Source organism: Eleutherodactylus coqui, chromosome 3 (assembly GCF_035609145.1).
Source record: "Eleutherodactylus coqui strain aEleCoq1 chromosome 3, aEleCoq1.hap1, whole genome shotgun sequence".
In the NCBI taxonomy this organism is placed as follows: Eukaryota; Metazoa; Chordata; class Amphibia; order Anura; family Eleutherodactylidae; genus Eleutherodactylus; species Eleutherodactylus coqui.
The window spans coordinates 46,661,330-46,686,011 of NC_089839.1; the positions used below are offsets into that span (position 1 = coordinate 46,661,330).

The 24,682-nt window shown below is 43.3% G+C and overlaps 1 protein-coding gene across 2 annotated transcripts in view; it reads right to left on the reverse strand.

Annotated features, from left to right (window-relative positions):
• CAMKMT (calmodulin-lysine N-methyltransferase) overlaps nt 1-24,682 on the reverse strand; it is a 434,161-nt gene that overhangs the window by 24,681 nt on the left and 384,798 nt on the right. For both annotated transcript variants that reach the window (XM_066594497.1, XM_066594496.1), the window contains one exon: nt 19,017-19,148. In XM_066594497.1, the coding sequence (XP_066450594.1) occupies nt 19,017-19,148 (132 nt within the window). The remainder of the gene's footprint in view (nt 1-19,016; nt 19,149-24,682) is intronic.

A 24,682-nucleotide genomic window follows, 5' to 3' on the forward strand; every position in this document is an offset into this window, starting at 1 on the left:
GATTAGACGCTTTCTATTCAGTGCGCTTATTATCTTTAATAACTGTATAAAAACTAATTAATAGATTCATTCAATTAGCACTATGTAGATATGGAGGGCTGATAGCAACATGATTTTTTTTCTTTCTTTTACGTGCCAAAACTTTGCAGTCTATTGTTCGCCGCTAATTAATCATTTGTGCAGAGTGCACCCAGATCAAATAAAAAGGCTCCATACATGATATAAGATCTAGCTTCGCCCAAGAAAAGACAGCGGCTGCTTTTGTATCGACGTGTCTATATAGATAGACTATACGCCAACATACCAAGTTCATTCCCTATTAAATCACAATTAACATTTAAAGCGATTTATCAGAAATATTAAATATGTTGAAAACTGTAAAATAACAGTATGCACAAATCATACTTGTAGGAACTCATTGCTGATGCTAATATAGGACTGCTCAATAGGGTCAGATTAGCCTTAGGCTCTACGGGAAATGTCTCGGGAAGCCAGTCTGGTCATGAGTTTTTGAGGCTGGTGTAGAAGTTATAAGGGCCTGTAGTATCAGGTGGCACTAGGCCGCCTGGTCCGGTGCAAGCACTACTGTCAACTGTATCGGCATCTTCGGGACGCAGATATAACCGAATAGTATGGTTGAGCATGGAGAAGTCAGCTTGATGCTCCATTACTGACAGTGATGTTGGCGGCTTGGCTCTGGAAGTTAGAGATCAGAAAAAGAGGTCAGGACAAGAACGGGATTAGCCTAGAAGTGTAGGGTGTGCGATGGTGGGATGAAGAAGAAAGGATTTGTTGGAAGGTGAGAAGACTATAAGAAAGAGTGGTAGAGAAAGGTTCAGCAACCAAGGACAGCAGAATGCAGCATAGCTCAGGTCAGAGTTGAGGTGTGCAACAGAGAATAGGCCCTAACAGCTCTGTTGGCAGCAGGACAAGGCTATCCTCTGTCTCTACAATTTAGCGGCATTATTAATGTGCAAAATTATCAATTCCATGGGTGAGCACTAAATGGACACCAATACCATGGGAGGGCACTAAGTGGATACCAATACTGTGTGCGAAGGGGAATAAGGGGACATAAATACTATGCAGGTAACACAAGTCTCTAATCCAAGTATTTTTCTAATGTCATTGTTTTCATCTACCTCAAGTAAACGTAATTCAAGTTGTGTAACTGCTGCCAAGAAAAGAATGCTCTCCCCCTTGCCAATAAAGCGTTAATGTGTTTTACCAGCTAAATCCTGTTTCCTGCAGTATCTTCCCACCATCTACACCATCTATAACATCTGCACTGAGGTACCACACTACACGCTTCAGAGTTAATGACTAGTACCCCCATTTCTGTTTAGTTCTCGACTTTTTGTATTTATTATTTTTGCTCAGAAAAGGTCCCTACCTGTATAAGGACTGGCATTACGACAAAACAATATCTTTCCCTACCCGACTCCGTGGGTAGCGCCATCTTACCCCGCTCGGCCCTGCGAGCAAGACGCAATAAGAACTGTGAAAATTTAGCCACTGTATACCACGACGCCAGACCACATTTACCACCTAGCCAGGAGGAGCAGTAGAGCCACCTGGACTATCTTAGTTTTCCCTTGCTGCTTAACCCCTTTTAGGTCTGGATCGCTGTGCACTTAGAGAGCAGTGTTACTGTATGCGAGCTCAAGGGGGACACTATTAGAGTGTGTGGAGACTATAACTGAGTAAGGTAAAAAGGAGCACGATTACTGCAGGGGGCTACTAAGTGTTGGCCTGCTGACAGTTTGGACCCACCTGCTAGATGAGGTCAATTTTATTATTTTTTTTCCAGGGCCACTTTTAGTTCCCAATCTGCCCAATAAACCTATCAGTATGTTTTTGAAGTGTGGAGGAAACTATAATACCTAGAAGAGACCCAAGCAAACATGAGTGAGAATATATCAAACTTTTCATTTTTGTTAAATTAGTAAAACAAGACAAACAATAAATATTTGGTGTCGCCGTAATCGTATTGATCCTCAGCATACATGTCATTTTGTCTTAAACGAACACCCAAAACGGGTGCAATTGCCTTTTTTTCTTTCTTTTTCACCCCACTGAAAAAAAAGTATTTAAATACATTATATGGTACATTAAGAGGTATCATAAAAAATACAACTTCTTCCACGAAAAACAAACCCTCATACGGTTATGTAAACTGAAAATAAAAAAGTTATAGCTCTTTGAAGGTTAGGGTGAAAAAAGCAAAACAACAAACTGAATAATCACTGGTAAAAAGCAACAAATTTACAAACCACTCAAAATAGTTAATTATCTTGGTGGCAGCCATATTTGAATAGACAGTTTAACCCATGGTGAGAAGGTTTGGGGATGCAGAATTACATAGGGAATGGATGCATCTACATAAAGCTATAGCTTCTCTCCATGTTATCTGTCTGTTGAATAGTACTGCGCTGTGCAAAAGAAGCATGCAATAGAATCAATTACTACTAATATTATATAAATAGGTGCTGAGTCACGGCCCACAGATGGTCCCTGCAGGGTGGGTCTGGGCTCTCAGTGATATTATTGCTGAATTCTGCACCTCTACATGTTCTTCAATGTATAATTCTACATCATCTCCTTATCCTACTAAGGCTGCTTTCACATGGCCGAGAAAATAGTGTGAGACTTGTGAGTCCCTGGACCTCATTCTTTTGAATGGGGTCATGTACATTAGCAATTTTTTTCCACATCACAGCATGTCCTATATATTTGGGTGCTCTCTCAGAATGCCTCGCCCATTGTTTTCAATGGAGCCGGGAAAAACATTGCATAGCGTGCGAGGTGAGCACGATGCGAGGTTTCCCATTGAAAACAATGGGAAGCACTTGCCGATTCTCCGCGCTGGAGTAACGTTATTTCCGTGAAGTGATGTGAGGGTTTTTTAATGTAGGCTGAAAAACTAATTATTACAGACTGATTGCTAGAATCAATGTGAATTCTCCTGCTGTATCATAATCTCCTGTCATTTAGTTTGGGGCAGTTGCTATGCAACTAATCCCAGTTGATCCATTTGTGGGTCAGCTGACCACACTGCTCAGGCCAGCCTTGTTCAGGGAGCAGTTCCTCATTTGGAAGCCTGTCTTTAAATATTCCTGGCTTCTGCAGTGTGGTGCTGGTTATAGCGGAAACTATATGTATTTAAAAACCTGATACCGGATGTAAATCTGACATATTTATTGTAAGTCAATGGAAAAAAAAGGATCTGTCATATGTGTTATGGCTGTTATAAAAGCAGATATCATAGCACCAGTGTGAATAGAGCCTTACCCCTTTCTGCATTTTAGTAACTTGCTCTAGTCTAGCTTGTTTTTCTAAGTAGAGTTTTGTTTCTATGGTTATATTTAATTCAGTCCTTGCTTCCTAGCCTTATAGTTTTTGTCAGCTCCTTGTGAGTTTGTATCTGGCTTGCAGCTACTATTCTTCAGCTTTGCTTTGTTTAACCTTCTATTCTCTGGTTCCTAGGGCCCCCTCATTCATTCTCAGGAACAGTGTTTCAGATAGGGTTGCCATTAGGGATATCTGAGGGTTGAACAGGGATAGTGGTGTCAGTGTCAGGGATAGATTAGGGAGAGATTTATGGAGATCTAGTGTTAAGATTGCTCTAGATATTGTCAGGTTGTTATTTTTATTTCTATCAACCATCTGCTCCATTATCTGATTGTCATAATCATCATTCAGGTACTATAACCATTCAGTTCCTGCTATCTATTTGTGAGTTCCTACTCTTGAATTTGTGTTTCCTACTTGTGATTGAACTTGTGTTACCTGTATGTACAATAATTTATATATTTGTTCTTGCAACTGATCGTTTGTTATACAACTCAACTGTACTGTAAATCAAGGGGGTAAGTAAGTACTAGGAAATACTGTTAGTGCCCAAGAAAGGCGTCTGCTATGGATGAAGCAAGTATCTTGTGTCTAGTGCCCAGCTTGTTACACTCATGGTACATCATCAGGAACACTTCATCCCACCATTATGTAAGGCATGATCATGGAATGAGAAATAAGCCATTTTACCTCATATTCTGTCAGGCTGATCAAAGACAGGTTGAAAATGGTCCTACATACTCCAATTTGAATGCTTGTAAGGTAGTGGGATGTCATGTCAGTGTGGTGCACTGTGGTGATACAGGGCAATCCACTGCTTTGCCAGTAGGGGTTGTAATCCTGTATGGTTTGTTGTACCTATCTATGGCTGACATCCTTGGTATCAGTTCACATGTGCAGACTATGTTTGTTAGCAGTCACCCCTCCATCAATCTGAGCTGGGATGAGCTGGGTAGCTGTATACTAGTTGGCATTAAACATTTAGCTTGCTCATATCGCAATCTGGCCTTCTGCATTCTACCAGAGTCTAATGGTGATTGCGCCTGCCCTGCAGTTTATAAGATGGTGCATTTTATGGCTTCTTTTTCTGTGAGTTATGTCCTTGTAAGGTAGTGGAGGAGCACCTATAATGGGGAATGCTGTTATTGCTCTATAACTTGTGTATGAAAGTTTATTGTACTGCAGAAATTACACTGTTTAGTACATACTTTAAGGCCCCCTGTCCACGGGCGTAGTAAAGCGTCGGCCGGCGTAATTCCGCCGGCAAATACACGTCCGTGGACAGGGGGCCTAACACTGCAAAACATGGTCGTATCATGGTGGTTAGTATCCTGTAAATACATAGAAATGTGTTGCCCAGTTGCCATTTTGGGAAAAGAGGATGACACCACAATGAGGGGGGCAGTGTGGGGATACAATAAAGCAAGTGTGCTGTGTTTCCCATATGTCACTGGGTGAGTAAAATGAATTAGGGTTCTCTTCTTGCCCTTGAGGTTGGGGCATAGTAGTGTGCCTCACTGAGGAAGCTCGCTGAGACAGTCTGGTTTATGCCAGTCCAAATAGATGGAGCATAAAAGAGTTGCCCAATTACTTGAATAAGACCGTTGGGGATCGAACATGGTACCTCTATCCGGCAGTTCTTCATGTTGAGCTATCTAGTTCTCTGGATAAGCTCCCCTGCTGAATCCTTGTTTCTGGTTCCTTGCTCCTGATCTAGTTCCTGCCTCTCTGTCGTAGCCCCGCTCTGCTGCTTATTAGGACTCCCTATAAAGCCTGGCCCTTCCACCCACTGCTTGCGGGATTATTCTGCTCCCCAGCAATGATTAATCAGCTTCCCTTCTGCCTACTCTTTGGCTATTGTGACTAGATCTCCTGATACTGATTTCTGGCTTTCCATCTGACTACACTACCCGCTTCATCTATTTGTACTTCAAAACGAGACCTCCCATTGCTGACCTCTGGCTTTCCATCTGGCTACATTACCTGCTTTATCCGTTTGTACTGCAAACCAAGACCTCCAGTTGCTCACTCCTGGCTCATCGCTGATTACCCTCCAGACCTGCGGCTATTACACCTGAGGCTCCAACCCAGTGCCTGAAACCACTTCAAAGACATTGGTCACACTTGTATTAGTTATTTCCCCGCAAGCTTCAGATGTTTTTTGATGGTCAGAAGATAACCGAGGGGAAACCTAATAACTATGTTTAAATATATCAGGGGTCAATACAGAGATCTTTTCCATCATCTATTTATACCCAGGACTGTAACAAGGAGGTGTCCTCAACATCAAGAGCAGTGTTTCCCAACCTTTTTAGCCTTGGGGCACCCTTGGAAAAACATTTTTACGACACGGCACCCCTACCAAAAGGGGGTGTGGTTAGGGGGCGTGGCTTATTACGACATATGATTTTTACCTTCATCGGTATAAAAAGGACAGGCTGTTTAAAAAAAAAAAACACACACACAAAAGGAAGACCACTGGCTGGGCTATTGACATACATTATATTTAAAATTAACATGCTGCAAAATTAAATCACGCACCTCATGTCAGTGTCCACACGGATTTTGTGCAGATTGTTTCCACACCGTGTGGATGATTTTCACAATTTCATCCACTTTGCTGCTATAGCTACTATGGATTCCATAACTAATCCGCCCAGTGTAGTAATAGTGTTTCCATTCCCCCCCATGTTGGTGGCCCTGGTAGTAATAGAGACCCCCTATATTGGTGGCCCCGGAAGTAAAAGCAACCCCCACAGTGGCCTTGGTAGTATTATTGCGGCCCCGGCAGTGATAGGTGACCTCGGCAGTCATAGGGGCCCCTAGTAGTAATAGCGACCCCCTATTGCGGCCCCAGTAGTAATAGGTGACCCCAGTAGTGACAACGGCCCCCTATTGCGGCCCCAGTAGTGACAGCGGCCCTCTATTGCGGCCCCAGTAGTGACAGCGGCCCCCTATTGTGGCCCCAATAGTGACAGCGGCCCCCTATTGTGGCCCCAATAGTGACAGCTGCCCCCTATTGTGGCCCCAGTAGTGACAGCGGACCCCTATCGCGGTCCCAGTAGTGACAGCAGCCCCCTATTGTGGCCCCACTAGCGACAGTGTCCCCATATTGCGGCCCCAATAGTGACAGCGGCCACCTGCTGCGGCCCCAAAAGTGACAGCGGCCCCAATAGTGACAGCAGCCCCTTTCTGGGGCCCAAATAGTGACAGCGGCCCTTTGCTGGGGCCCCAATAGCGACAGCAGCCCCATACTGGGGCTCCAATAGTGACAGCGGTCCCGTGCTGGGGCCACAATAGTGACAGCGGACCCCTGCTGGGGCCCCAATAGTGACAGCCGCCCCTTGCTGGGGCCCCAATAGTCACAGCAGCCCCCTACTGGGGCTCCAATAGTGACAGAGGCCCCATATTGCGGCTCCAATAGTAACAGCGGCCCCAGTAGTTATAGTGACCCTACAGTAGCCCCAGCAAAAATATTACCACCACCCCTGCCTCCCCAGTAATAACAGGTGTTTCTTGACACTTTTTGCCTGGGTTGTAGGTTTACCTCCAGGGCAGGCAAAAAGCCATACAGTGTGAATCCCTTGGCTGGCCGAAACACCGAGTTCTGCAGTGAGCTACACGCGACAAGTGTAGCTGTCACTCACTCCCGGGGCTCAGCGTGCTGCTGATGCAGCTCCAGCGCTGACCCCGGCACTCTGCCTGCTTCCCTTGTTCTGACTCACCCCCAGAGCTCAGCCTGCTGCCCTCGGTGCTCCACCACTGCCAGTATTGCCGGCTCCGTGCACTTGATCCTCCTGCTGCACACCTGGTATCCACTGCTCCCACTGTCGATATCTCTCTTCTCTTGTGCCATGGCTGTGTCAAGCACCCCAGCGGCTGGCTCTCTGGACTGAACACGCCCCCAGCCAATCGGAAGCTGGGGGGCGTTAAATTTTCCTCAAATCTGTATTATGCCGCTACCCCTTACTTCCGGGGGCGACATAATACAATAATACCGACGAGATGACCGTCCCTCTATCTAAGCCCTCTCACACCCCTACCTTCCGATGTGATTTCCAACCAGAGAGCCGCGGCACCCCCGGCAGCCTCTCGCGGCACACCAGGGTGCCGTGGCACCCCGGTTGGGAATCACTGGTCTAAAGGAAGGAAGGTCTCTAGCACCAGTATAGAAGGGGGTTCTTTACTGTAAGAGCAGTAAGACGTTGGAACTCTGCCTGTGGACATAGTGATAATGAACACGTTAAAAAAGTTCAAAAGGGGCCTTGATTCCTTTCTTCAAAAAAAAAAAAAGGTTTATTAAAGAATAACACATGGAGAATGCAGCATCAAAACATTACCACAGCAATACAGCAGGATAAGAGAAAAGGATGCATTACAGTATACAAAATGCCAAAATATTGTGTCAGAAACTGTGCTAAGAAACTCTTAGTGTGCAATGATCAAATCCGTTTTTTTGTCCTGTGTTTTTTTTTTCTGCTAAACTACAAAACCAAGTGAGAAAGATTCCCAACTGGGGAACCTAGGATAAAAAAGAAATAAAAACAAGACATACAATAAATCCACTGAGCGTGATTGACAGGAAAAAGATAGAAAAGTCAGGACTCCACAAAACAGGGACTCCTACACATCAAAACAAGGTGAGATAATCAGCCATCCCTAATGCAGTCAGAGGCTAATTTGTCCAATGACCCCAAATTTTATCACATTTATTGGGGGAGCCATGGGCCAGATATTTTAGCTTATACAGGAGTGCTACACTATTGACTACCTGGATCCAGGCAGCCGTAGGTGGTTTCTTGGAACTAAGTAAAATTACTTTCTTTGCATAGAAAAACAAAGGTTGGTACAGGATTTGGGTCGCCAAATTCCCCGGGATATCATCCACAAGCCCAAAACGACAAAGCTTGGGATGGATGATTTGTGGTGTCCCAAAATGAGACTCCATAAATTCAAGATCATCTTACCAGTAGTCCTGCAAGATGTTACATACCCAGAACATGTGTAAAACCGTGCCTATATTCTGGACGCCTGCCTTAGGGTGGATTCACATGAGCGTGTTTATGTGCGTACAATTGTGCGCACATAAACACGCATCTATTAGAACCATTGGTTTCCTATAGTGTGTTCACATGTCCATGTTTTACAGGCGTGCAAATGCATGAACCTGCAAAGCATAGGACATGCGTGCACCATAGGTCCGTGGTGAGCGTCAATATTCCCCACGGGGAGTCCCCTTGTCACTGAACACTGTGACAGCACTGCCACAGTGATCAGTGCCAAGAAGACTTCCCGCGGGAAGTAAAAATTCTCCTGCCACAGCTGTCACAGAGGATTTCTTCATCCATGTGGGGAGTAAAGAGTCCCCTGCCACAGCTGTCACAGCTGTGACAGTTGTGGCAGAGGACCGCAATGTTCTCCCATTGCTTTCAATGGGACCGACACTTCTGCAGTTCCATTGAAAGCCATGGGATGCTGGCAAGCCCTGCAGGGATTTTCGGGGAAGGGCTTTCAATATAATTTTGAATTCAATATACAATATTCAATTCAATGAATGGCCAGGTGCTAAATGGTGTGAGTGGTTTAGTGCCTTGACCAATCACAGGCAGCACTCAGCTGTCATTCAGTGAATGGCTAAGAGCTGCCTGTGATTGGTTGAGCGCTCAGCCAATCAGATACAGCCCTTTCAGTAGGCGAGGATTTTAAATCTCCACCTGCTGAAAAAGGTTCAGAGCAGTGCAGGGAGAAAACAGGCTAGACGCGCCTGAGTCCCGGCAGCTGAGGAGAGGTGAGTATAATTTTTTAAAATTTTTAACACATTCTAGGGATGATTTTCAGGGAAGGGCTTATATTGAAAGCCCTTCCCCGAAAATCCCTGCAGGGCTTGCCAGCAGCCCATTGCTTTCAATGGGACTGTAAAATTGCCGGTCCCATTGAAAACAATGGGAGAACATCACAATCCTCTGCCACAGCTGTCACAGCTGTGGCAGGGGATTCTTTACTTCCTGCGGGGAGACCCCTTGGCACCAATCACTGTGACATTCCCGTCACAGTGATTAGTGACAAGGGGATTCGCCGTGGGGAATCCTTACACAGCAGCGTCGGAGAGGTGAGTGTATGTGTATATATATATGTATATATATATATATATATATATATATACACACATATATATATATATATATATATATATATATTTATTTTTTTTAAATTTTATTTCTTTTTTTCCCTTACACAAACAGGGATAATTTTCAGGGAAGGGCTTATATTTAGTGAATTCAGCCTTAAGTGTAACAATATTACATGTTATAGTCACTAGTTTACTTTAGAAGGATTTAGGGATTTACTCTGACTGCCAGATTTGGAGATGGGGAGGATTTTTTTTTTCCTAAAATGAGGATGTTTTTTTTTTATTGCCTTCATCTGAATCAACACTGCAGGATAATAAGCTGAACTTGATGGACAAGTTTTTTCTTTTTTAAATCTTTACATACTATGTTAATATGTCATGGTCATATTGACTGGCCAACATAGGATCAGCAATCCCAGACACCGTTGAAATTCTAAATGACAGCATATGACAAAAATGTTTATTTTTTAAGAGAAAGAAAAAAGAAAAAAAATCCAGGCTTACTAATAAAAAAAGCAACAGAATAGTCACATTTCTTCCAGTAAACATTAACAATATCCTATGTGTTCTGGCTGTCTACACAGCGGCGCACTCCTGTGAAAGTGCGTATTGATTATAGCTGTCATATTTTCATGTATCGACAATCGGCTTTATGAAATAATGACAATATACAAAACCAAATTATAAATGATGGACATTATTGCTGGGTGCTGATTTTATACTAACAATTATTTCATTTATCCAATGATCACACTGCATTCCATGATGAATTATTGTAACTACGGCAAATGATATTAAAGGACTAAAAATAAATTATAATCAAATGTTGTAATACATGCTGATTTTTTTTTTTTCGCAGTGCGGGCCCAAAAATTTCCCTATAGTTTACTGGGTTAACCATTGGGCTACAGCTGTTAAAAGCATTTTTTGGTTTAGCACGATGGTTCAGTAGTTGACTCGCAGCGCTGGGGTCCTAGGTTCAAATGCAACATCTGCATAAAATTCATATAACCGCCTTGTTTGCGTGAGTTTCATTCCATACTCCAAAAATATACTCATTAGTGAATTTAACCCCTTAAGGCAGCTGCCTTTTTTTAATATCTGGTTTCTCCTCCCCACTTTCAAAAAATCATAACTCTTATTTTTCTATCAGTGTAGCTGTTTGAGGGCTTGTACTTTGCAGGACGAGTTCTAGTTTTCACTGGTACTAATTAATTTACTGAATGGATACACATATATAATGTACTGAAAAAACTTTTTAAAAATAGTGAGCGTAGTGGAACAGGAAAAAAATGCAATCTCACAATCTTTGTGAGGGGAGGGTCTTATTTTTAAGGCGTAAACACTGCAGCAAAAAGACATGACAGCCTTATTCTATTGATCAGAATGATTACTACAATATCAAATTTATTTAGTTTTCCTTTTAGTACTTTCAAAAATACCTTTAGAAAAACATATAGATATTTTCTGTCACCATCTGCTGACCACCATAACTTTTTTATCTTTCTGTCAATATAGTTGTGCCATGGCTTGCTTTTTGTGGGACATCCTGTGGTTTTTATTGACACCATTTTGAAGAACATAAAACTTTTTGATTGCTTTTTATTACATTTTTGAGGGTTACCAAAAAATTGCAATTCTTGAGTTTTTTTTTTTTCCTTTTCTTCTGACAAACACCATTCAATATAAATAATGTATTACTTTGATAGATCAAACTTTTACAAATGTGGCAATTCTGAATATGCATTTTTTATTTAGATTTTATTAAAAATATGGGGAAAGGGTTTTTTTTAAACTTACAACTTTTTCTTTTTTCTAATAATTAATAAAACTTTGTTTTACTTATTTTTACTTCTTTTTATCCCCCATAACGAACTTAAACTTGCAATCAATTCATCATCACAGTATTACATCACACTGCATTTTGACAAGCAATCTATCAATGTGTGCCTTGACATTCAGAAGGCCTCTGGCTGCCATGGCAACCAAACGGCATCTCGTGATCTCATCACAAGAGTGCTCTTTGGGCCCCCCAACTTTGATTGGGCATTTAAATGCTGTTGTCTGACTTGACACTAAAGGGATATCAGCCACGATCAGTGAGCACTGATTGCTGCTAATGCCCGGCGGGTATTAGCTGTCAGAAAGAGCCAGCACCCACCCTGTATATAGTGGAATTGGCTCCTGATCCTACTTTAGACAAACCCTGATGTTTCAAAGTGTATATGTATGCCTAAAAATATCAAGGGGTTAAAAACTGTAAGCCTCAATAGTGACAGAGCCTAATATCAAATGATCTAAATTGCTGTGAAATAAGTAAATAAATATATATATATATATATATATATATATATATATATATATATATATATATATATATATAAACAAAAGCCCTTACTGACTCACTGACTGACTCACTCACTGACTGAGTGACTCGCCACTAATTCTCCAACTTCCCGATGTCGTAGAAACATGACATTTGGCACAAGCATAGATTTTGTCCAAAATAGGAAAAGCTAATGGGTCCCAACTCGATAATTCAATTCTAAGCGCAAAAGAATTAGCGTCCAAATTTTACGTACAGAATCTAATTCTTTCACTTTCCGATGTCATAGAAACTTGAAATTTGGCACCAGCATTGATTGTGTCATAAACAGGAAAAGATAATGGGTCCCAACTCGATTATTCAATTCTAAGCACAAAAGAATTTGCGTCCAAATTTTATGTATGTAATCTAATTCTCTCACTTCCCGATGTCATAGAAACTTGAAATTTGGCACGAGCATTGAAGATATCATAACTAGAAAAAGCTAATGGGTCCCAACTCGATTTTTCAATTCTAAGCGCAAAAGAATTAGCGTCCAAATTTCACATACAGAATCCAATTCTCTCACTTCCCGATGTCATAGAAACTTGAAATTTGGCACGAGCATTGATTATGTCATAAATAGGAAAAGATAATGGGTCCCAACTCAATTATTCAATTCTAAGCGCAAAAGAATTAGCATCCAAACTTTACGTACGGAATCTAATTCTCTCACTTCCTGATGTCATTTTATATAAAGGAAACGTCGCATGGTTACCTCCACATGGTGTTTCCTGGGTAATGCAAAGAACCATGCAAAATGGTGAACATATTTTTTTCCTCGGTATCTCTAAAGTAACCACGACTTCAAAAGATTTTCCGTGTGAACACCAGATAAACACCAGTCCCAAATTAACTCGGGCGAAGCCGGGTATATCAGCTAGTGCTATATAAATAAAGGTGATTATTACTATTACTGAAGTTCAGTGTGTAGTTTGTTTTTTGTTGGATACAGTCATACACTACAGAAGCTGGGCGGATATACAAGGGCTATGCTCTGTTAGGTTAAGGTTGTAAAACGGTGGATAAATATAAACTTCTCCCAAGGAAACTGTGATGAATCAATATCTTGCTTTCTTGATAGAGATAAAACAGTACAATGAAAACAACCTTCTTTACAACTAGTGTTGAACAAACCATAGAAATACAGATAACTAGGCCACTATGGCCAATACCCACTGTTCCAAATAGGGAAGCGCGGTGAATATAGTTATCAATGTACAGACCACATATTAATATTCTGAATGACCCTTCATTAGAGACACGGACCCTTTCATGATTGCAGCTTCCTTGTATGGAAACCAGATATGTGACTCTGGAGAGCAGCACTAAATAAGTGAGGAAATTTTCTGTGGATCAGTTTCAGTATGAATCCACAAAAGAATGTGAAAACCCAGCTATCTTAATGACTTCCAACAAAGCCTGGTCATTCTTGCTAGACCTTCTGGATGTATATAATCCTCAGGGTGCCTACCCACTGGCGATATTTTTCCCTGCGATGCGAGAGCGATCATTATGAAACTAATGATTTTCAATGGTTTCATACTTGTTTGTGATTTTTCACTCCAGCCTCGGAGCGCAGAGAAAAATCTGCGATATCGCTTATTGTGTTTAATGGGGCCGGCGGCAGAAACACCAGCCCCATTGAAAACATAGGTAGTATATCGTGGACTTCTGCCACAGCTGTCACAGCTATGGCAGGGGTGTCCTTCCTCCCCGTGGCATGATATCCCATTGCTTTTAATGGAGTCAGCGCTGCTGCAGCCCCATTTAAAGCAGTGGGTTGCAGGCGACCCCTGCAGTGATGATTTTCGAGGAAGGAATTAAAATATAAACCCTTCCCTAAAAATCATCCCTAGCTGGTGAAAAAAAAGATATATTCACCTCTCCGCCACAGGCGCATCCTCCGGCTGGCTCCCTGGCACTGCTGTGAAGCTCTTTCCATAGGCGGGATTTAAAAATGCCCGCCTCCTGAAAGGGCTGTGCTGATTGGCTGAGCGCTTAGCCAATCACAGGCAGCACTCAGCCATTAAATGACAGCTGAGCGCTGCCTGTGATTGGTCACTGCACTCAGCTAATCACAGGCATCGCTCAGCTGTCATTGGAGTAATAGTGACCCCATTAGCAACAGTAAGACCTGTTAGTGGCCCCAGTAGAAATAGTGCCCCTATATTAGCCCCAGTATTAATAGTGATCCCAATAGTGGCCCAGTAGTAATAGTGATCCCAATAATGGCCCCAGTAATAATATATAATAATAAATAATACTCTATTTGTATAGCGCCAACTTATTCCACAGTGTTTTGAAGCATGGGAGAAAAGCAAACAATACAACAATTACAGTGTGAGATATAATCGGTTTGAAACAAATGGGGGTGGGGGTAGAACAGGAGGTACAAGTAGGGGAGCGAGGTAAGGGGAACACAGGCAGTAGGGGATTTGATGTGGAAATCAGTTATTAGAAAGCAAACGGGGTGTGGCGGTAAGGAGGTGCAGGGGTAGAGGTCGTATATGATAGGCAGGGTGGAAGGTATGGGGAGCCATAGGGAGGGGCGGGGCACTAGGTCAGGGGATTTGGTATGCCTCCCTGAAGAGCTGTGTTTTTAAGGCTCATCTGAAATTTTGTGCATCGGAAACTGCCCGGATGCCTTGGGGTAGAGCGTTCCAGAGGATGGGTGCTGCTCTGGTGAAGTCCTGTAGTTGAGCATGTGAGGTTCATATTAGAGGGGTGTTTAGTCTGAGAGTGTTAGCGGATTGGAGTGAGCAGGCTGGGTGGTGTATTGACAGGAGGGAGGCGATGTATAGTGGCGCAGTGCCATGCAGAGCTTTGAGGGCGAGGTTGAGGAGTTTAAATTTAGTTCTGCAGTGGATGGGCAGTCAGTGCAGCGACTGGCATAGTGCAGAGGCATCGGAGTAACGGCTGGATAGAAAAATGAGCCTACCTGCTGCGTTTAGTATGGATTGGAGTGGAGCGAGTCTGGTGCGCGGGAGGCCAATGAATAGCTAGTTGCAATAGTCAGGTCGGGAGTGGATGAGGGCGACCACAAGTGTCTTTAGCGTGTTTGTGGTTAGGAACGGACGTATTTTAGAAATACTTCTGAGGTGCATACGGCATGTTGGGGCAAGAGATTGGATGTGGGGGGTAAAGGAGAGATCAGAGTCCAGTGTAATACCGAGGCAGCGGACATGCTGTCTGGGGGTTATGATGGTGCCAGACACTGAAATGGAAATGTTGAGGGGAGGTCGGTTGGAAGGCGGAAAGACGAGGTGGTCAGTTTTAGAGAGGTTAAGTTTGAGAAAAAGGGAGGACATAGTATTAGAGACAGTGGACAGAGAGTCGCTGATATTTTAGAGGAATGGTTCAGAGATCTCACAGGAAGAGGTGTATAGTTGGGCATCATCAGCGTAGAGATGGTATTCGAATTTGTGCATGGTTTGTCCAATTGGGGCTGCATAGATAAAGAAGAGAAGGGGACCAAGGATCGAGCCCTGGGGTACCCCAACAGCAAGAGGAAGTGGAGAGGGAAGAAAGCCAGCAAAGGAGACACTGAGAGAGCGGTCAGAGAGGTAGGAGGAGAACCAGAAGAGAGTAGTGTCCTTTAGACTAATAGAGCGGAGCATAGTGAGAAGGAGGTCATGGTCGACAGGAGGATTAGTAGGGAATAGTCACCTCTCGACTTTGCCATCATCAAGTCATTTGATACTTTTGTGAGGGCAGTTTTGGTCGAGTGTAGAGCGCGGTAACCAGACTGGAGGGGATCGAGGAGTGAGTTGTCAGAGAGAAGGCGTGTGAGGCAGGAGTAGACCAGGCGTTCTAGTAATTTGCAGATGAAGGGGAGGTTCGAGACGGGTCGGTAGTTCACAGCATCGGTTGGGACAAGGGTTGGTTTTTTAAGCAGAGGGGATATGATGGAGTGATTAAATGAGGAGGGGAAGGTACCAAAGGTTAGAGAGAGGTTGCAGATTGTGGTGAGGTTAGTAATGACAGCTGGGGAAAGGGATCAGAGGAGGTGAGAGGAGAGAAGGTCGCTAGCGCAGGTGGTGGGGCGGGCAGCGGAAAGCAGCCTGGAGACTTCCTCTGTCATTGGTACTAACATAGAAAGTGAGTAGGTGCTGGATGCAGCGCTGAGGAGACTGAGATCGGGGCTAGCCATGCAGATTTTGGAGATTTCTTTTCGGATGTTGTTGATTTTTTTAAAAATAGGCAGCCAGTTTTCCAGCAGTCAAAACCATCACTGGGGTGTGTTCTTTGGGGGTGAGGGAGTGGAAGGTCTCGAAGAGTCATTTGGGGTTGTAAGATAGTGAGGAGACAGGGGAGGTGGAATAAACTTGTTTGGTATGGTGGAGAGCTAGGTTATAAGTTTTAAGTATAAATTTGAAGTGGAGGAAGTCTGTGGGCCGCTTTGATTTTCTCCACAGCCGCTCGGCGCACCTAGAGCACCACTGGATGAAGCACGCTTGGTACGTGAGCCAAGGTTGCCGTGGTCTGCGGTTGACAAGACACGTCACGGCTAAGGGTGGTGTGGTAGTGTTCGTCTGCCAGGTTAGGGCAGGGGAGGAGAGAGATAGGGGACAGGGAGGACTAAATGGTCTCGGCGAACTGTTGGGTACGGACAGATTGGAGGTTCCTAGAGATGCAATAGATAGGAGGGTCAGAGGAGATGCTAGGATGTCTGATGGAGAAATAGTATCTAGAAACAAGTGTCGTATGCAGTCGAATGATGCAGTTTTACAGCAAAGTTTTTAACATTAGAAAGTACCATTGACATTCGCGTTAAAAAAACACAAGTGTGTAGGAGCCCTGAGTTCTGTGGTACTACAGATGATCTGCAGCTTTCCTGCTCAGGTGTGGGAGATTGTGCTGGCTGGGCATGTGTCTCCAGTCAGCCAATCACTCTATGTCGGTACACATAAGAGCTGTCTTCCTGGGTGTGGGTGGGGTCAGCTGTCTCTGGTCTCATTCTCTCTCTTTGTGGTGTGAGCAGGTTCTGTGCTTGGTTGCTGCAAGAAAGGTTTGTGTCTTGTGGTTTTGTTTGGTTATGTCGCTGGACTCCTAGTGAGTGTAGGGACTAGCGGTATAGCCAGGAGAAATGAAGTGGCCTGCTAACTTCCATATTTTGATCAAAATGTCAACTAATACCTGGCATTTATAGTATTAACTTCTGCTACTAGTGTTTGTGTATTGGCTGCTGTATGGTGTGATTCTGGCTCCGTGTGTCTTCTTACTCTGTAAGTAAAATGTGTTTCTATTTAAGAAAACTCATATAAACTTTTGATGAGATCATACAGAACCCCTGACTGCTTTTTCCAGATTAAATTTTTAGTACCCTCAGAGAAATTCTGGAGGTGTGGCATCCACAGAAGTAGCCTATTACATATCTGGTGGGAGTGCCCACTTATACAGCCTTTTTTGACTAATATACATCAGCAGATTAATAAGATTTGCTCAACAGCAAATAAACCATTTCTGGACCTGGTGCTTTTTTTGTTGGCCAACCCCCCATTTGTGCCCTTCCCATGCAAGCCCCTTGACTTTGCAAAACTGGTAATACCATTAAACTGGAAGGACCCAGAACCTCTCAATCTTTATTTATGGAAATATAAACTCTCTCATACCTGCCAATTTGAAGAGATTGCCAATAGAGAGAATAGCGCTAGAAGTAAATTTCTGCCTCTCTGGAAACCCTGGTTGAAGTACAATAAAGATTCTTGATTGAACTAACCAAGCCTAATACACACCCCTATTACCTTCCCACCTCTTTATTTATATATGATTTCGGGTAGTCACCTGATGTTCGACCTAACTTTGTCTATAGGGCACTCCTTTGCCCCTCCATTTTTGACATAAAGGGGTTTTCTGATATGTTGAAATATTGATGGCTTTAGTGGACAAGAAGGGTGGGGTAGGGGTGGGGGTAGATCTAAAAAAAATAAATACTCACCTCTTCGCTGCTGCACTGCCCCCCCCCCCCTCACACCCCCTTCCATCCTCCAGTGCCTTGTTTAATTGCTCTGCAGCCAATAGGAGGCCCGAGAGGGACGTCATCAGTGATGTCCTGTAAACCTGCTGGGGGCTTCTACATTAACATCCACCTGCCAGATACTGTAGTGCCTTCGTCCGGAAATAGCAGTCCGGCGCCATGGTGAGTATATTGACTATTATATAGTTTGGGGCATGGGGGGGTGGGATGGGGCAAAACTAAATATAAAAAAAAAAAACTTGGAAAACCCGTTTAACATTTAACTAACTTGTTGCTTCTATGGATGATCACCAGTATTGTCTTTTAGTTGTTCTTGGGGTTTAATGTTGAACCAATAGTTCTTACAGTCTGGTTTGCTATCATATCACTATCACTGTAGCCTGCGGCAGCCCACTCGTTTTTCTCCATATGACTTTTCTTTAATGTTCTGTTATGTTTGCAATCTCACCTTGAACGTGCATTTTGTATCACAATGTGTATTTTGTCATTGTTCGATACAAAGAGATTGCATCTAGCCCGTTCCCAGATTGTGTAAACTGTAACACAGCCATTCATTCCTATTAGGCGTTTCATTAGTATCTACCTACAAATAACGAGCGTATAACTGAGAGCAGTGGCTTTATGTAAGCAAGCTTAGAAATCACAGATAAGTGCTTTTGACCTAAATCTTGCGGCGCCTCGATCTGACATATAACCTCACAGCTGTGAAATTCTGTTTCGAGATTTAGCAGTTTGAATCTGCCAAGTGACCCGACCATAAAGCAACTAGAGATAAGGATTTAAGGTATGATATGACACAATTAGACATTAGCCGTCTGTTTGTTTCAACACATTTTGTTTCCAGATTAGCTGAACATTCGGGTTTGTTTTATTTACAGCCATTTTACCCCATTGTTGACTTTGGATTGTATACAACGTGTCATGCAAATAACCATGAACGGAACGATGATTTTTTTTTTTTTTTTCCCTATGGTAATTCTACTAGGAGATTCTTGTGTTAAACCCTGCTAGACATAAAGAGATAAAGGGCGGTTTAACAGCAAAAACTAATCACATATAAAAATAGCTGTTTAGAAGCAGCTCACCTAAGGACTGCTTTAATCAAACGTTTGTTACCTGCCAAAAAGACCATGATCTTTTCAAAATGCAATGTGGATTAAAGTATTATCTGTCGCAAGCAGAGAACCAACCTTGGAGTGGAAGTTGGAAATGTGCTCATCGTAATTTTCATGTCTTTGGATAGAAAAGCCGGCCGCTTCTGCTAGATTGCAAAACTGGTTTAAAGTGTTCCCTCTTGGTGGAGCGAATACCATCGCTTTTCCCTGTAAGAATGAAATAGGAAAGAAAGAAAAAAAAATACATCTCGTGGCAGAAAGTTGGGAAAATGTCCAAATATAAGTAAAGCGAGCAAACGGAATGTTAGTTTTCTTAAAAAGACAGAAAAACAAGGATTACTTTTTTCCAAAAACAGCACCGTACCTGTCCGTGGGTTGTGTCTGGTATTGCAGCTCGACTCCATTAAAGTGTATGGGGCTGAGCTGCAATACTACACACAACCCATGGACTGGTACGGTGAATGAAGAAAGCAGCTATGTTTTTTTTTTACCCCTGTACAACCCCTTTAATTAATGTTTTTGAGTGTACTGAAAAAAAATCAACCAACCATCTAAATAAGGTAAACGCGGAAAGATGATCATGAAGTCTATATTCAATGAATAGACTTGACACATTCATAAGTATGGTAGGTAGAAACCAACAGCACTCACCAATAAGACCAATCTGGTGGAATGGATGTATATGTGATACGCGCCCAGCTGAGACCAGATCCTTTGTCTGCAAAATTTGTCCAATATATTCCCATACAAGGCAGCATCACACAGTGCATATTCAAAAGAGTAAAAGACCTTTACTCTACGTGGCCATCTCAGCAACGTTTCAACTCTCAACGGGTCTTTGTCAAGCTTTACAAAGGCCCGTTGAGGGTTGAAACGCTGCTGAGATGGCCACGAAGAATAAAGGTCTTTTTCCCTTTTGAATATGCACTGTGTGATGCTGCCTTGTATGTGAATATATTGACACATTTATAAGATAGACGACTCTCTACAGTCTTAAGTGACGCAAACACTTAAGATTGTGATTTGCCTGATTTGGGCCATTTTGGCTGACCATATAGTCTTGCAAAAATGTGATCCATCAGGTTGGAAAAATGTGGCTATGATCAGATGAAAACAGAAGTGTATGGCATGAGTGACCAAATTCTGTTGATTGTTGATCACAGTCACTGCGATTTATTTTTGGGATTGTGTTAAACACATTAAGACCATTTGACCGATCAAACTTGTAAATATATGGGCAGCTTTAAAGGAGTTATAGAGCACCTGTCATAGCCTAGAATCAGCGGGATGACCCTCCTGACTATGTATGAGAGTTTTTCTTTATTTGATCCTCACCTTCCTTCCTTTTCCTTGCCCAGATAGGTTCTCCATAGCTTCAGCAACTGGGGCGCTCAATGTGTCTGGTGGGTGGCCTTTACTGCTGTCAATCAAGTCTGATGTCACTGATTGAGAGTGAGTAGTGAGGACCACCCACTTGACATACTGAATATGTTCCCTGGCCCCACAGGCAAAGAATGGTGAGTATAAAACCCCCCACAAGGATGGAGTCAGAGGTGCCGCAGCCAGACCTGCAGATTCTATGCTATGACATAATGTATCTATAATGTAATAATAGCCTCTTCCCATATTAAAGCTCAAACATTATAGCAAGGGGTATTGTAATTCGGACTCTTCCCTATGAGCCAGACCCACTTATAAAGAGAAAATCCGGTCCACCCATGTATTACATGGTTGGCCATTCATTTCAATGAAATCTCTACAACATTCTATAAGCAATGTCCACTAAAGCAAAATGTCTACCCAAGCATAGTTCGCTACAATGATACAAAGCTAATCGCCAGAGTTGGAGAAGCTAGACCGACAGGCCAGCCTAAATTTACAAAGTGGATATATTTAGAGACAAACACTTTACACTGATCAGTTACTGATATGACTCTCTACTTTCCAATCAATCATAATGATATTGAGCCTAAGTAAATGAAGAAGAATAAAGGATAAGTCTATTGTTCTTTTATTGTTGATCTTCATCGATTGCAGTGTCATGAAAATGATCTACTGGCAGGATCAGTAAATTCTGCTAATATCAACATTAGAGATGAGCAAGCACCCTCGGATAAGGCAGTTACTCGAGCGAGCATCGCTCTTCTCGAGAAACTGCATTCTCGTCCGAGCAGGCTCGGGGGGAGAGTGAAATCTCTCTCTCCCCCCATTCACTCCTGTCGCCCCCCGAGCCTGCTTGGATGAGAATGCAGTTACTCGAGAAGAGTGATGCTCGCTCGAGTAACTACCTTATCCGAGCGTGATCGCTTATCTCTAATCAACATATAAAATAGGTATTTCTTGCAACAGCAGTCCTTTGCAAGATTATATATATATATATATATATATATATATATATATTTATATATATATATATATTCTTAGTAATATGTCTATAGAGTGTGTTATGAACACTCAGCCGTGATATCACAACTAGTTCTTCAACAATGCATTTTAATAAGTTTAGCTTGGGGTGTCAGAAGTGACCATGGGGCCCTTGAAGTTGGGTGCTCTTCCATTAAGAGGGATGTATGATTATTTTTATGTCCGTCTATCTTTTCTCTTGTCTGCAATCCCAGTATTCTATGTTGATTTTCCTACCATCACCTTCCATCATCCTCATCATCTCTGCCTGGAGAAATAGGCCCCGTTAGGTGCTGGGCCCCATAGCCCCTCTATGCCTGCAACCTTGCAGATCCCCAAACATTTCCAGACAATGTGGAGTTTTATGCTTGTATTTCTGCCATCATACAAGGATCTGGAATTATGTGGGCCGGGTACTCATCTCTGGTAGAAAAGTACAATGAACAATAGTAAAATAAATCAATGAGCGGCAATTGTGCTTGGCATTTTAACTGAGTGAATTTTTGGACAGTGTCTTTATCAGCAGAACCCATTAGCACAGATTGAACCCACTACAGAAATTGTATTGAGAAGATCAAAATTGAAGTGCAGAAAAGCTGTCTCAATTTTAATCCTTGGAAAGACTGATTTCTGTGTCTATTTCTTAACTACTCCAGGGATTGAAGCTATGACGGTCTCCGCATGGCAAGGAGGTGGAGTTCTACACACAAAGGTTTATCGGAACTCTTTATCAAGTGTATCTCATGTCTAAAGATTATAGACAGATCAGAGATTGACCTATATATACTGTATCTAATCTATCTATATTATATGACTGGACCTGTCGGAGCAACCAAAAACGATAAAATGCAGATCTAAGAACAGGGTCACACCGGAGGGCAGATGAATGGGAAATCTATGGTCAAACGTAGGTGACGAGAACAGACTACTGCAAACATATGTGATAATGGCAGCAAGGTATCACCTGAACCACCCAATCCAGACTGGTTATTCTACCGGAGCACCCACCCTGCAAAGGGCGATTCTACTGCAGGATAGAGGCGTAGTGTAGGTCCTGAATGAACAAGCAACATCGACCATGGAATACCATAGTAAGGCATAAAATAAAAGGGAAACTGAGCATTAAACTAATTTTTACAGAACTGCTGGGCACAGGTCCTCTGCGCACAGGTCCACAGAGTATAACTGCTGAACAGAGGTCCATAGAACGATGACCAGAACACAAGTATAACCAGCATCCTTTGTGCCGGTTTAAATACCCTCCTGTGGAAACAGGTTGACTGGGCTGAAAGACAACTCAGCCAACCTATCAGTGCTAGGACTGAAGAGAGATGTTAATCACTCAGTATCCAACACTAAATGACATTAAGCATGCGCTGTCTAGTGCATCACATTGTCCGGAGCGGATGTTGTGATGTCATATGGGAATAGCGCCAATAACAAAGAAGTCACGACACTGTTGGCGCCATGACAATATCTAACTATTAATCTCAATGTATGTGTCTATCTATATATATAGGGTATTAGTGTATCTTGACGCCACCTGAAGCTAGGGGTTTGACAGGAGGAACGCCCCTGTCACACCCACAGCTCCTGATAGGGCCACGGCTGGCAGGTCGTAGCTGCAGACAGTGGTGAAATGACTGTGTTGTCTGCAGCCCTAATAGAACATGTTATCCAGACACTAAGGTTCCCCGCTCACAATTGCCGCCTCATCGCTTGTGCTCCGCAGCGTGGATGGTCACGTCGGAGTCGGGCACTCGGGCACTCGCAGCTGCGTCGCTCACATTTACTGCACCACCTGGCCGCCGCTGTCACTGTGACGTCCGTGCATGGTGTTGCCCCCACTGACAGATGCCGCTGGGGGGGATGGTTGTTGCAAGGCGGCAGCGTGTACTCCTGCAGTCGGCGCCCCGCGGATAAGACTGTGTCTGCCCCAAGGCATATTGGCTCCCTGCTGGGCCTGCGAGGTGGAACTCACTGTGTTTGCAGGTGGGGGTGCCTGTGGTGCAGAGCCGGCAGCTGTAGTGCCCTTCCAGGACCTGTGTGGCAGGCTGCTGTGCCGCCAATCAGATACAGGGGGCGTCAACCCCCTATCAAACTTGACGCCACCAGGACTTCCTGGTGGCGTCAAGAAACACTAATACCCATATACAGTATAATCAGCCAGATGCCTCACTGTAATCTGTCCTTCCTCTGAAACTTCAATCCTTCCCTTTATATAAAAGCAGGACATTTGACTCTTTTGATTTCTCCCATTGAGTTTCATGAAGAATAACCATGTTTGTATGGCCACTTCTCGGCTGTAGACAATGTTTAGGAACTCCTATTTTCTAGTTGCCATGTTGCAAAAGTCTTTGGTGAGAAACCCACCTTAAAGCAACCATGTTGTCCAGGTACAAAATCTATCCCAGGATCAGAGGAGGGAGTAATATTACCTAATACTTTCTTTGTGTCGTTGTCCAACAGATTCAACAGTTCTTGGGTCAACTTTCCAATTTGACAAGATGGCCACTGCACTTTTCTGACTACTCAATGAACAATGTGCATTGGTAGTGCCTTGTAGTCTTAGACACCACACACTGTTCGGATTGGCCAGCGCTGCTCCTGAGAGCAGCATTGACCAATCAAAACAGTGGGAAATGCCTTAAATTACTGATGCACACTGAGCACCGGTCAGTGATAGAAGTGGTGCAACCACCTTGGAAGACCAAAGAGGGACCCCATACCTGGTAGGCAGGGGGGCAACGGCTGGTAATTTTACTCCCTCCTCCTGCCCCAGGACAAATTTTGTTCATTTAACCAGAGGATCACTTTAAACCCTTCCAAACCTTTTACCCCAGTATTTTAAAACCAATTGGTTGCTAGGTCTGTGCTGCCTGACAACCTCATTGAAAAAACTGTGGTTATTAGGCTGTGTGTCTGTAGCAACCATTGTCAGACATGACTCAGCTATTCATTTTTAACCCTTTGCAATCCAATTTTGGATTCAAGGTTTCCTAGGGGGGGCTTTCTCTTTCTGCTATTATACAATGGCGCCATCTGCTGGCTAGGGCCAGTACTGCGGTAGTGGACATGCTGCAGAGGCCCCCGACAGAAGAGCAGCCAGTAATCTACAGTAAGAATACCCTGCCGGACGTCTTCCGATATTGAAGCTGTACAGCCTTCAATCGGAATGTCTTTAGACGTCAGACAGTGGACTGGAAGGGGTTAAAGCTGGATTTTATGGTACAAAGAAGAGGATACACACAGACTGTTCCTGCTGCTCCATCCCTCCGCAAATCCCCATTTTTTTTGCACTAATGGCTTCCCAGAGACCTAAGTTGCTGTGGTTGGGA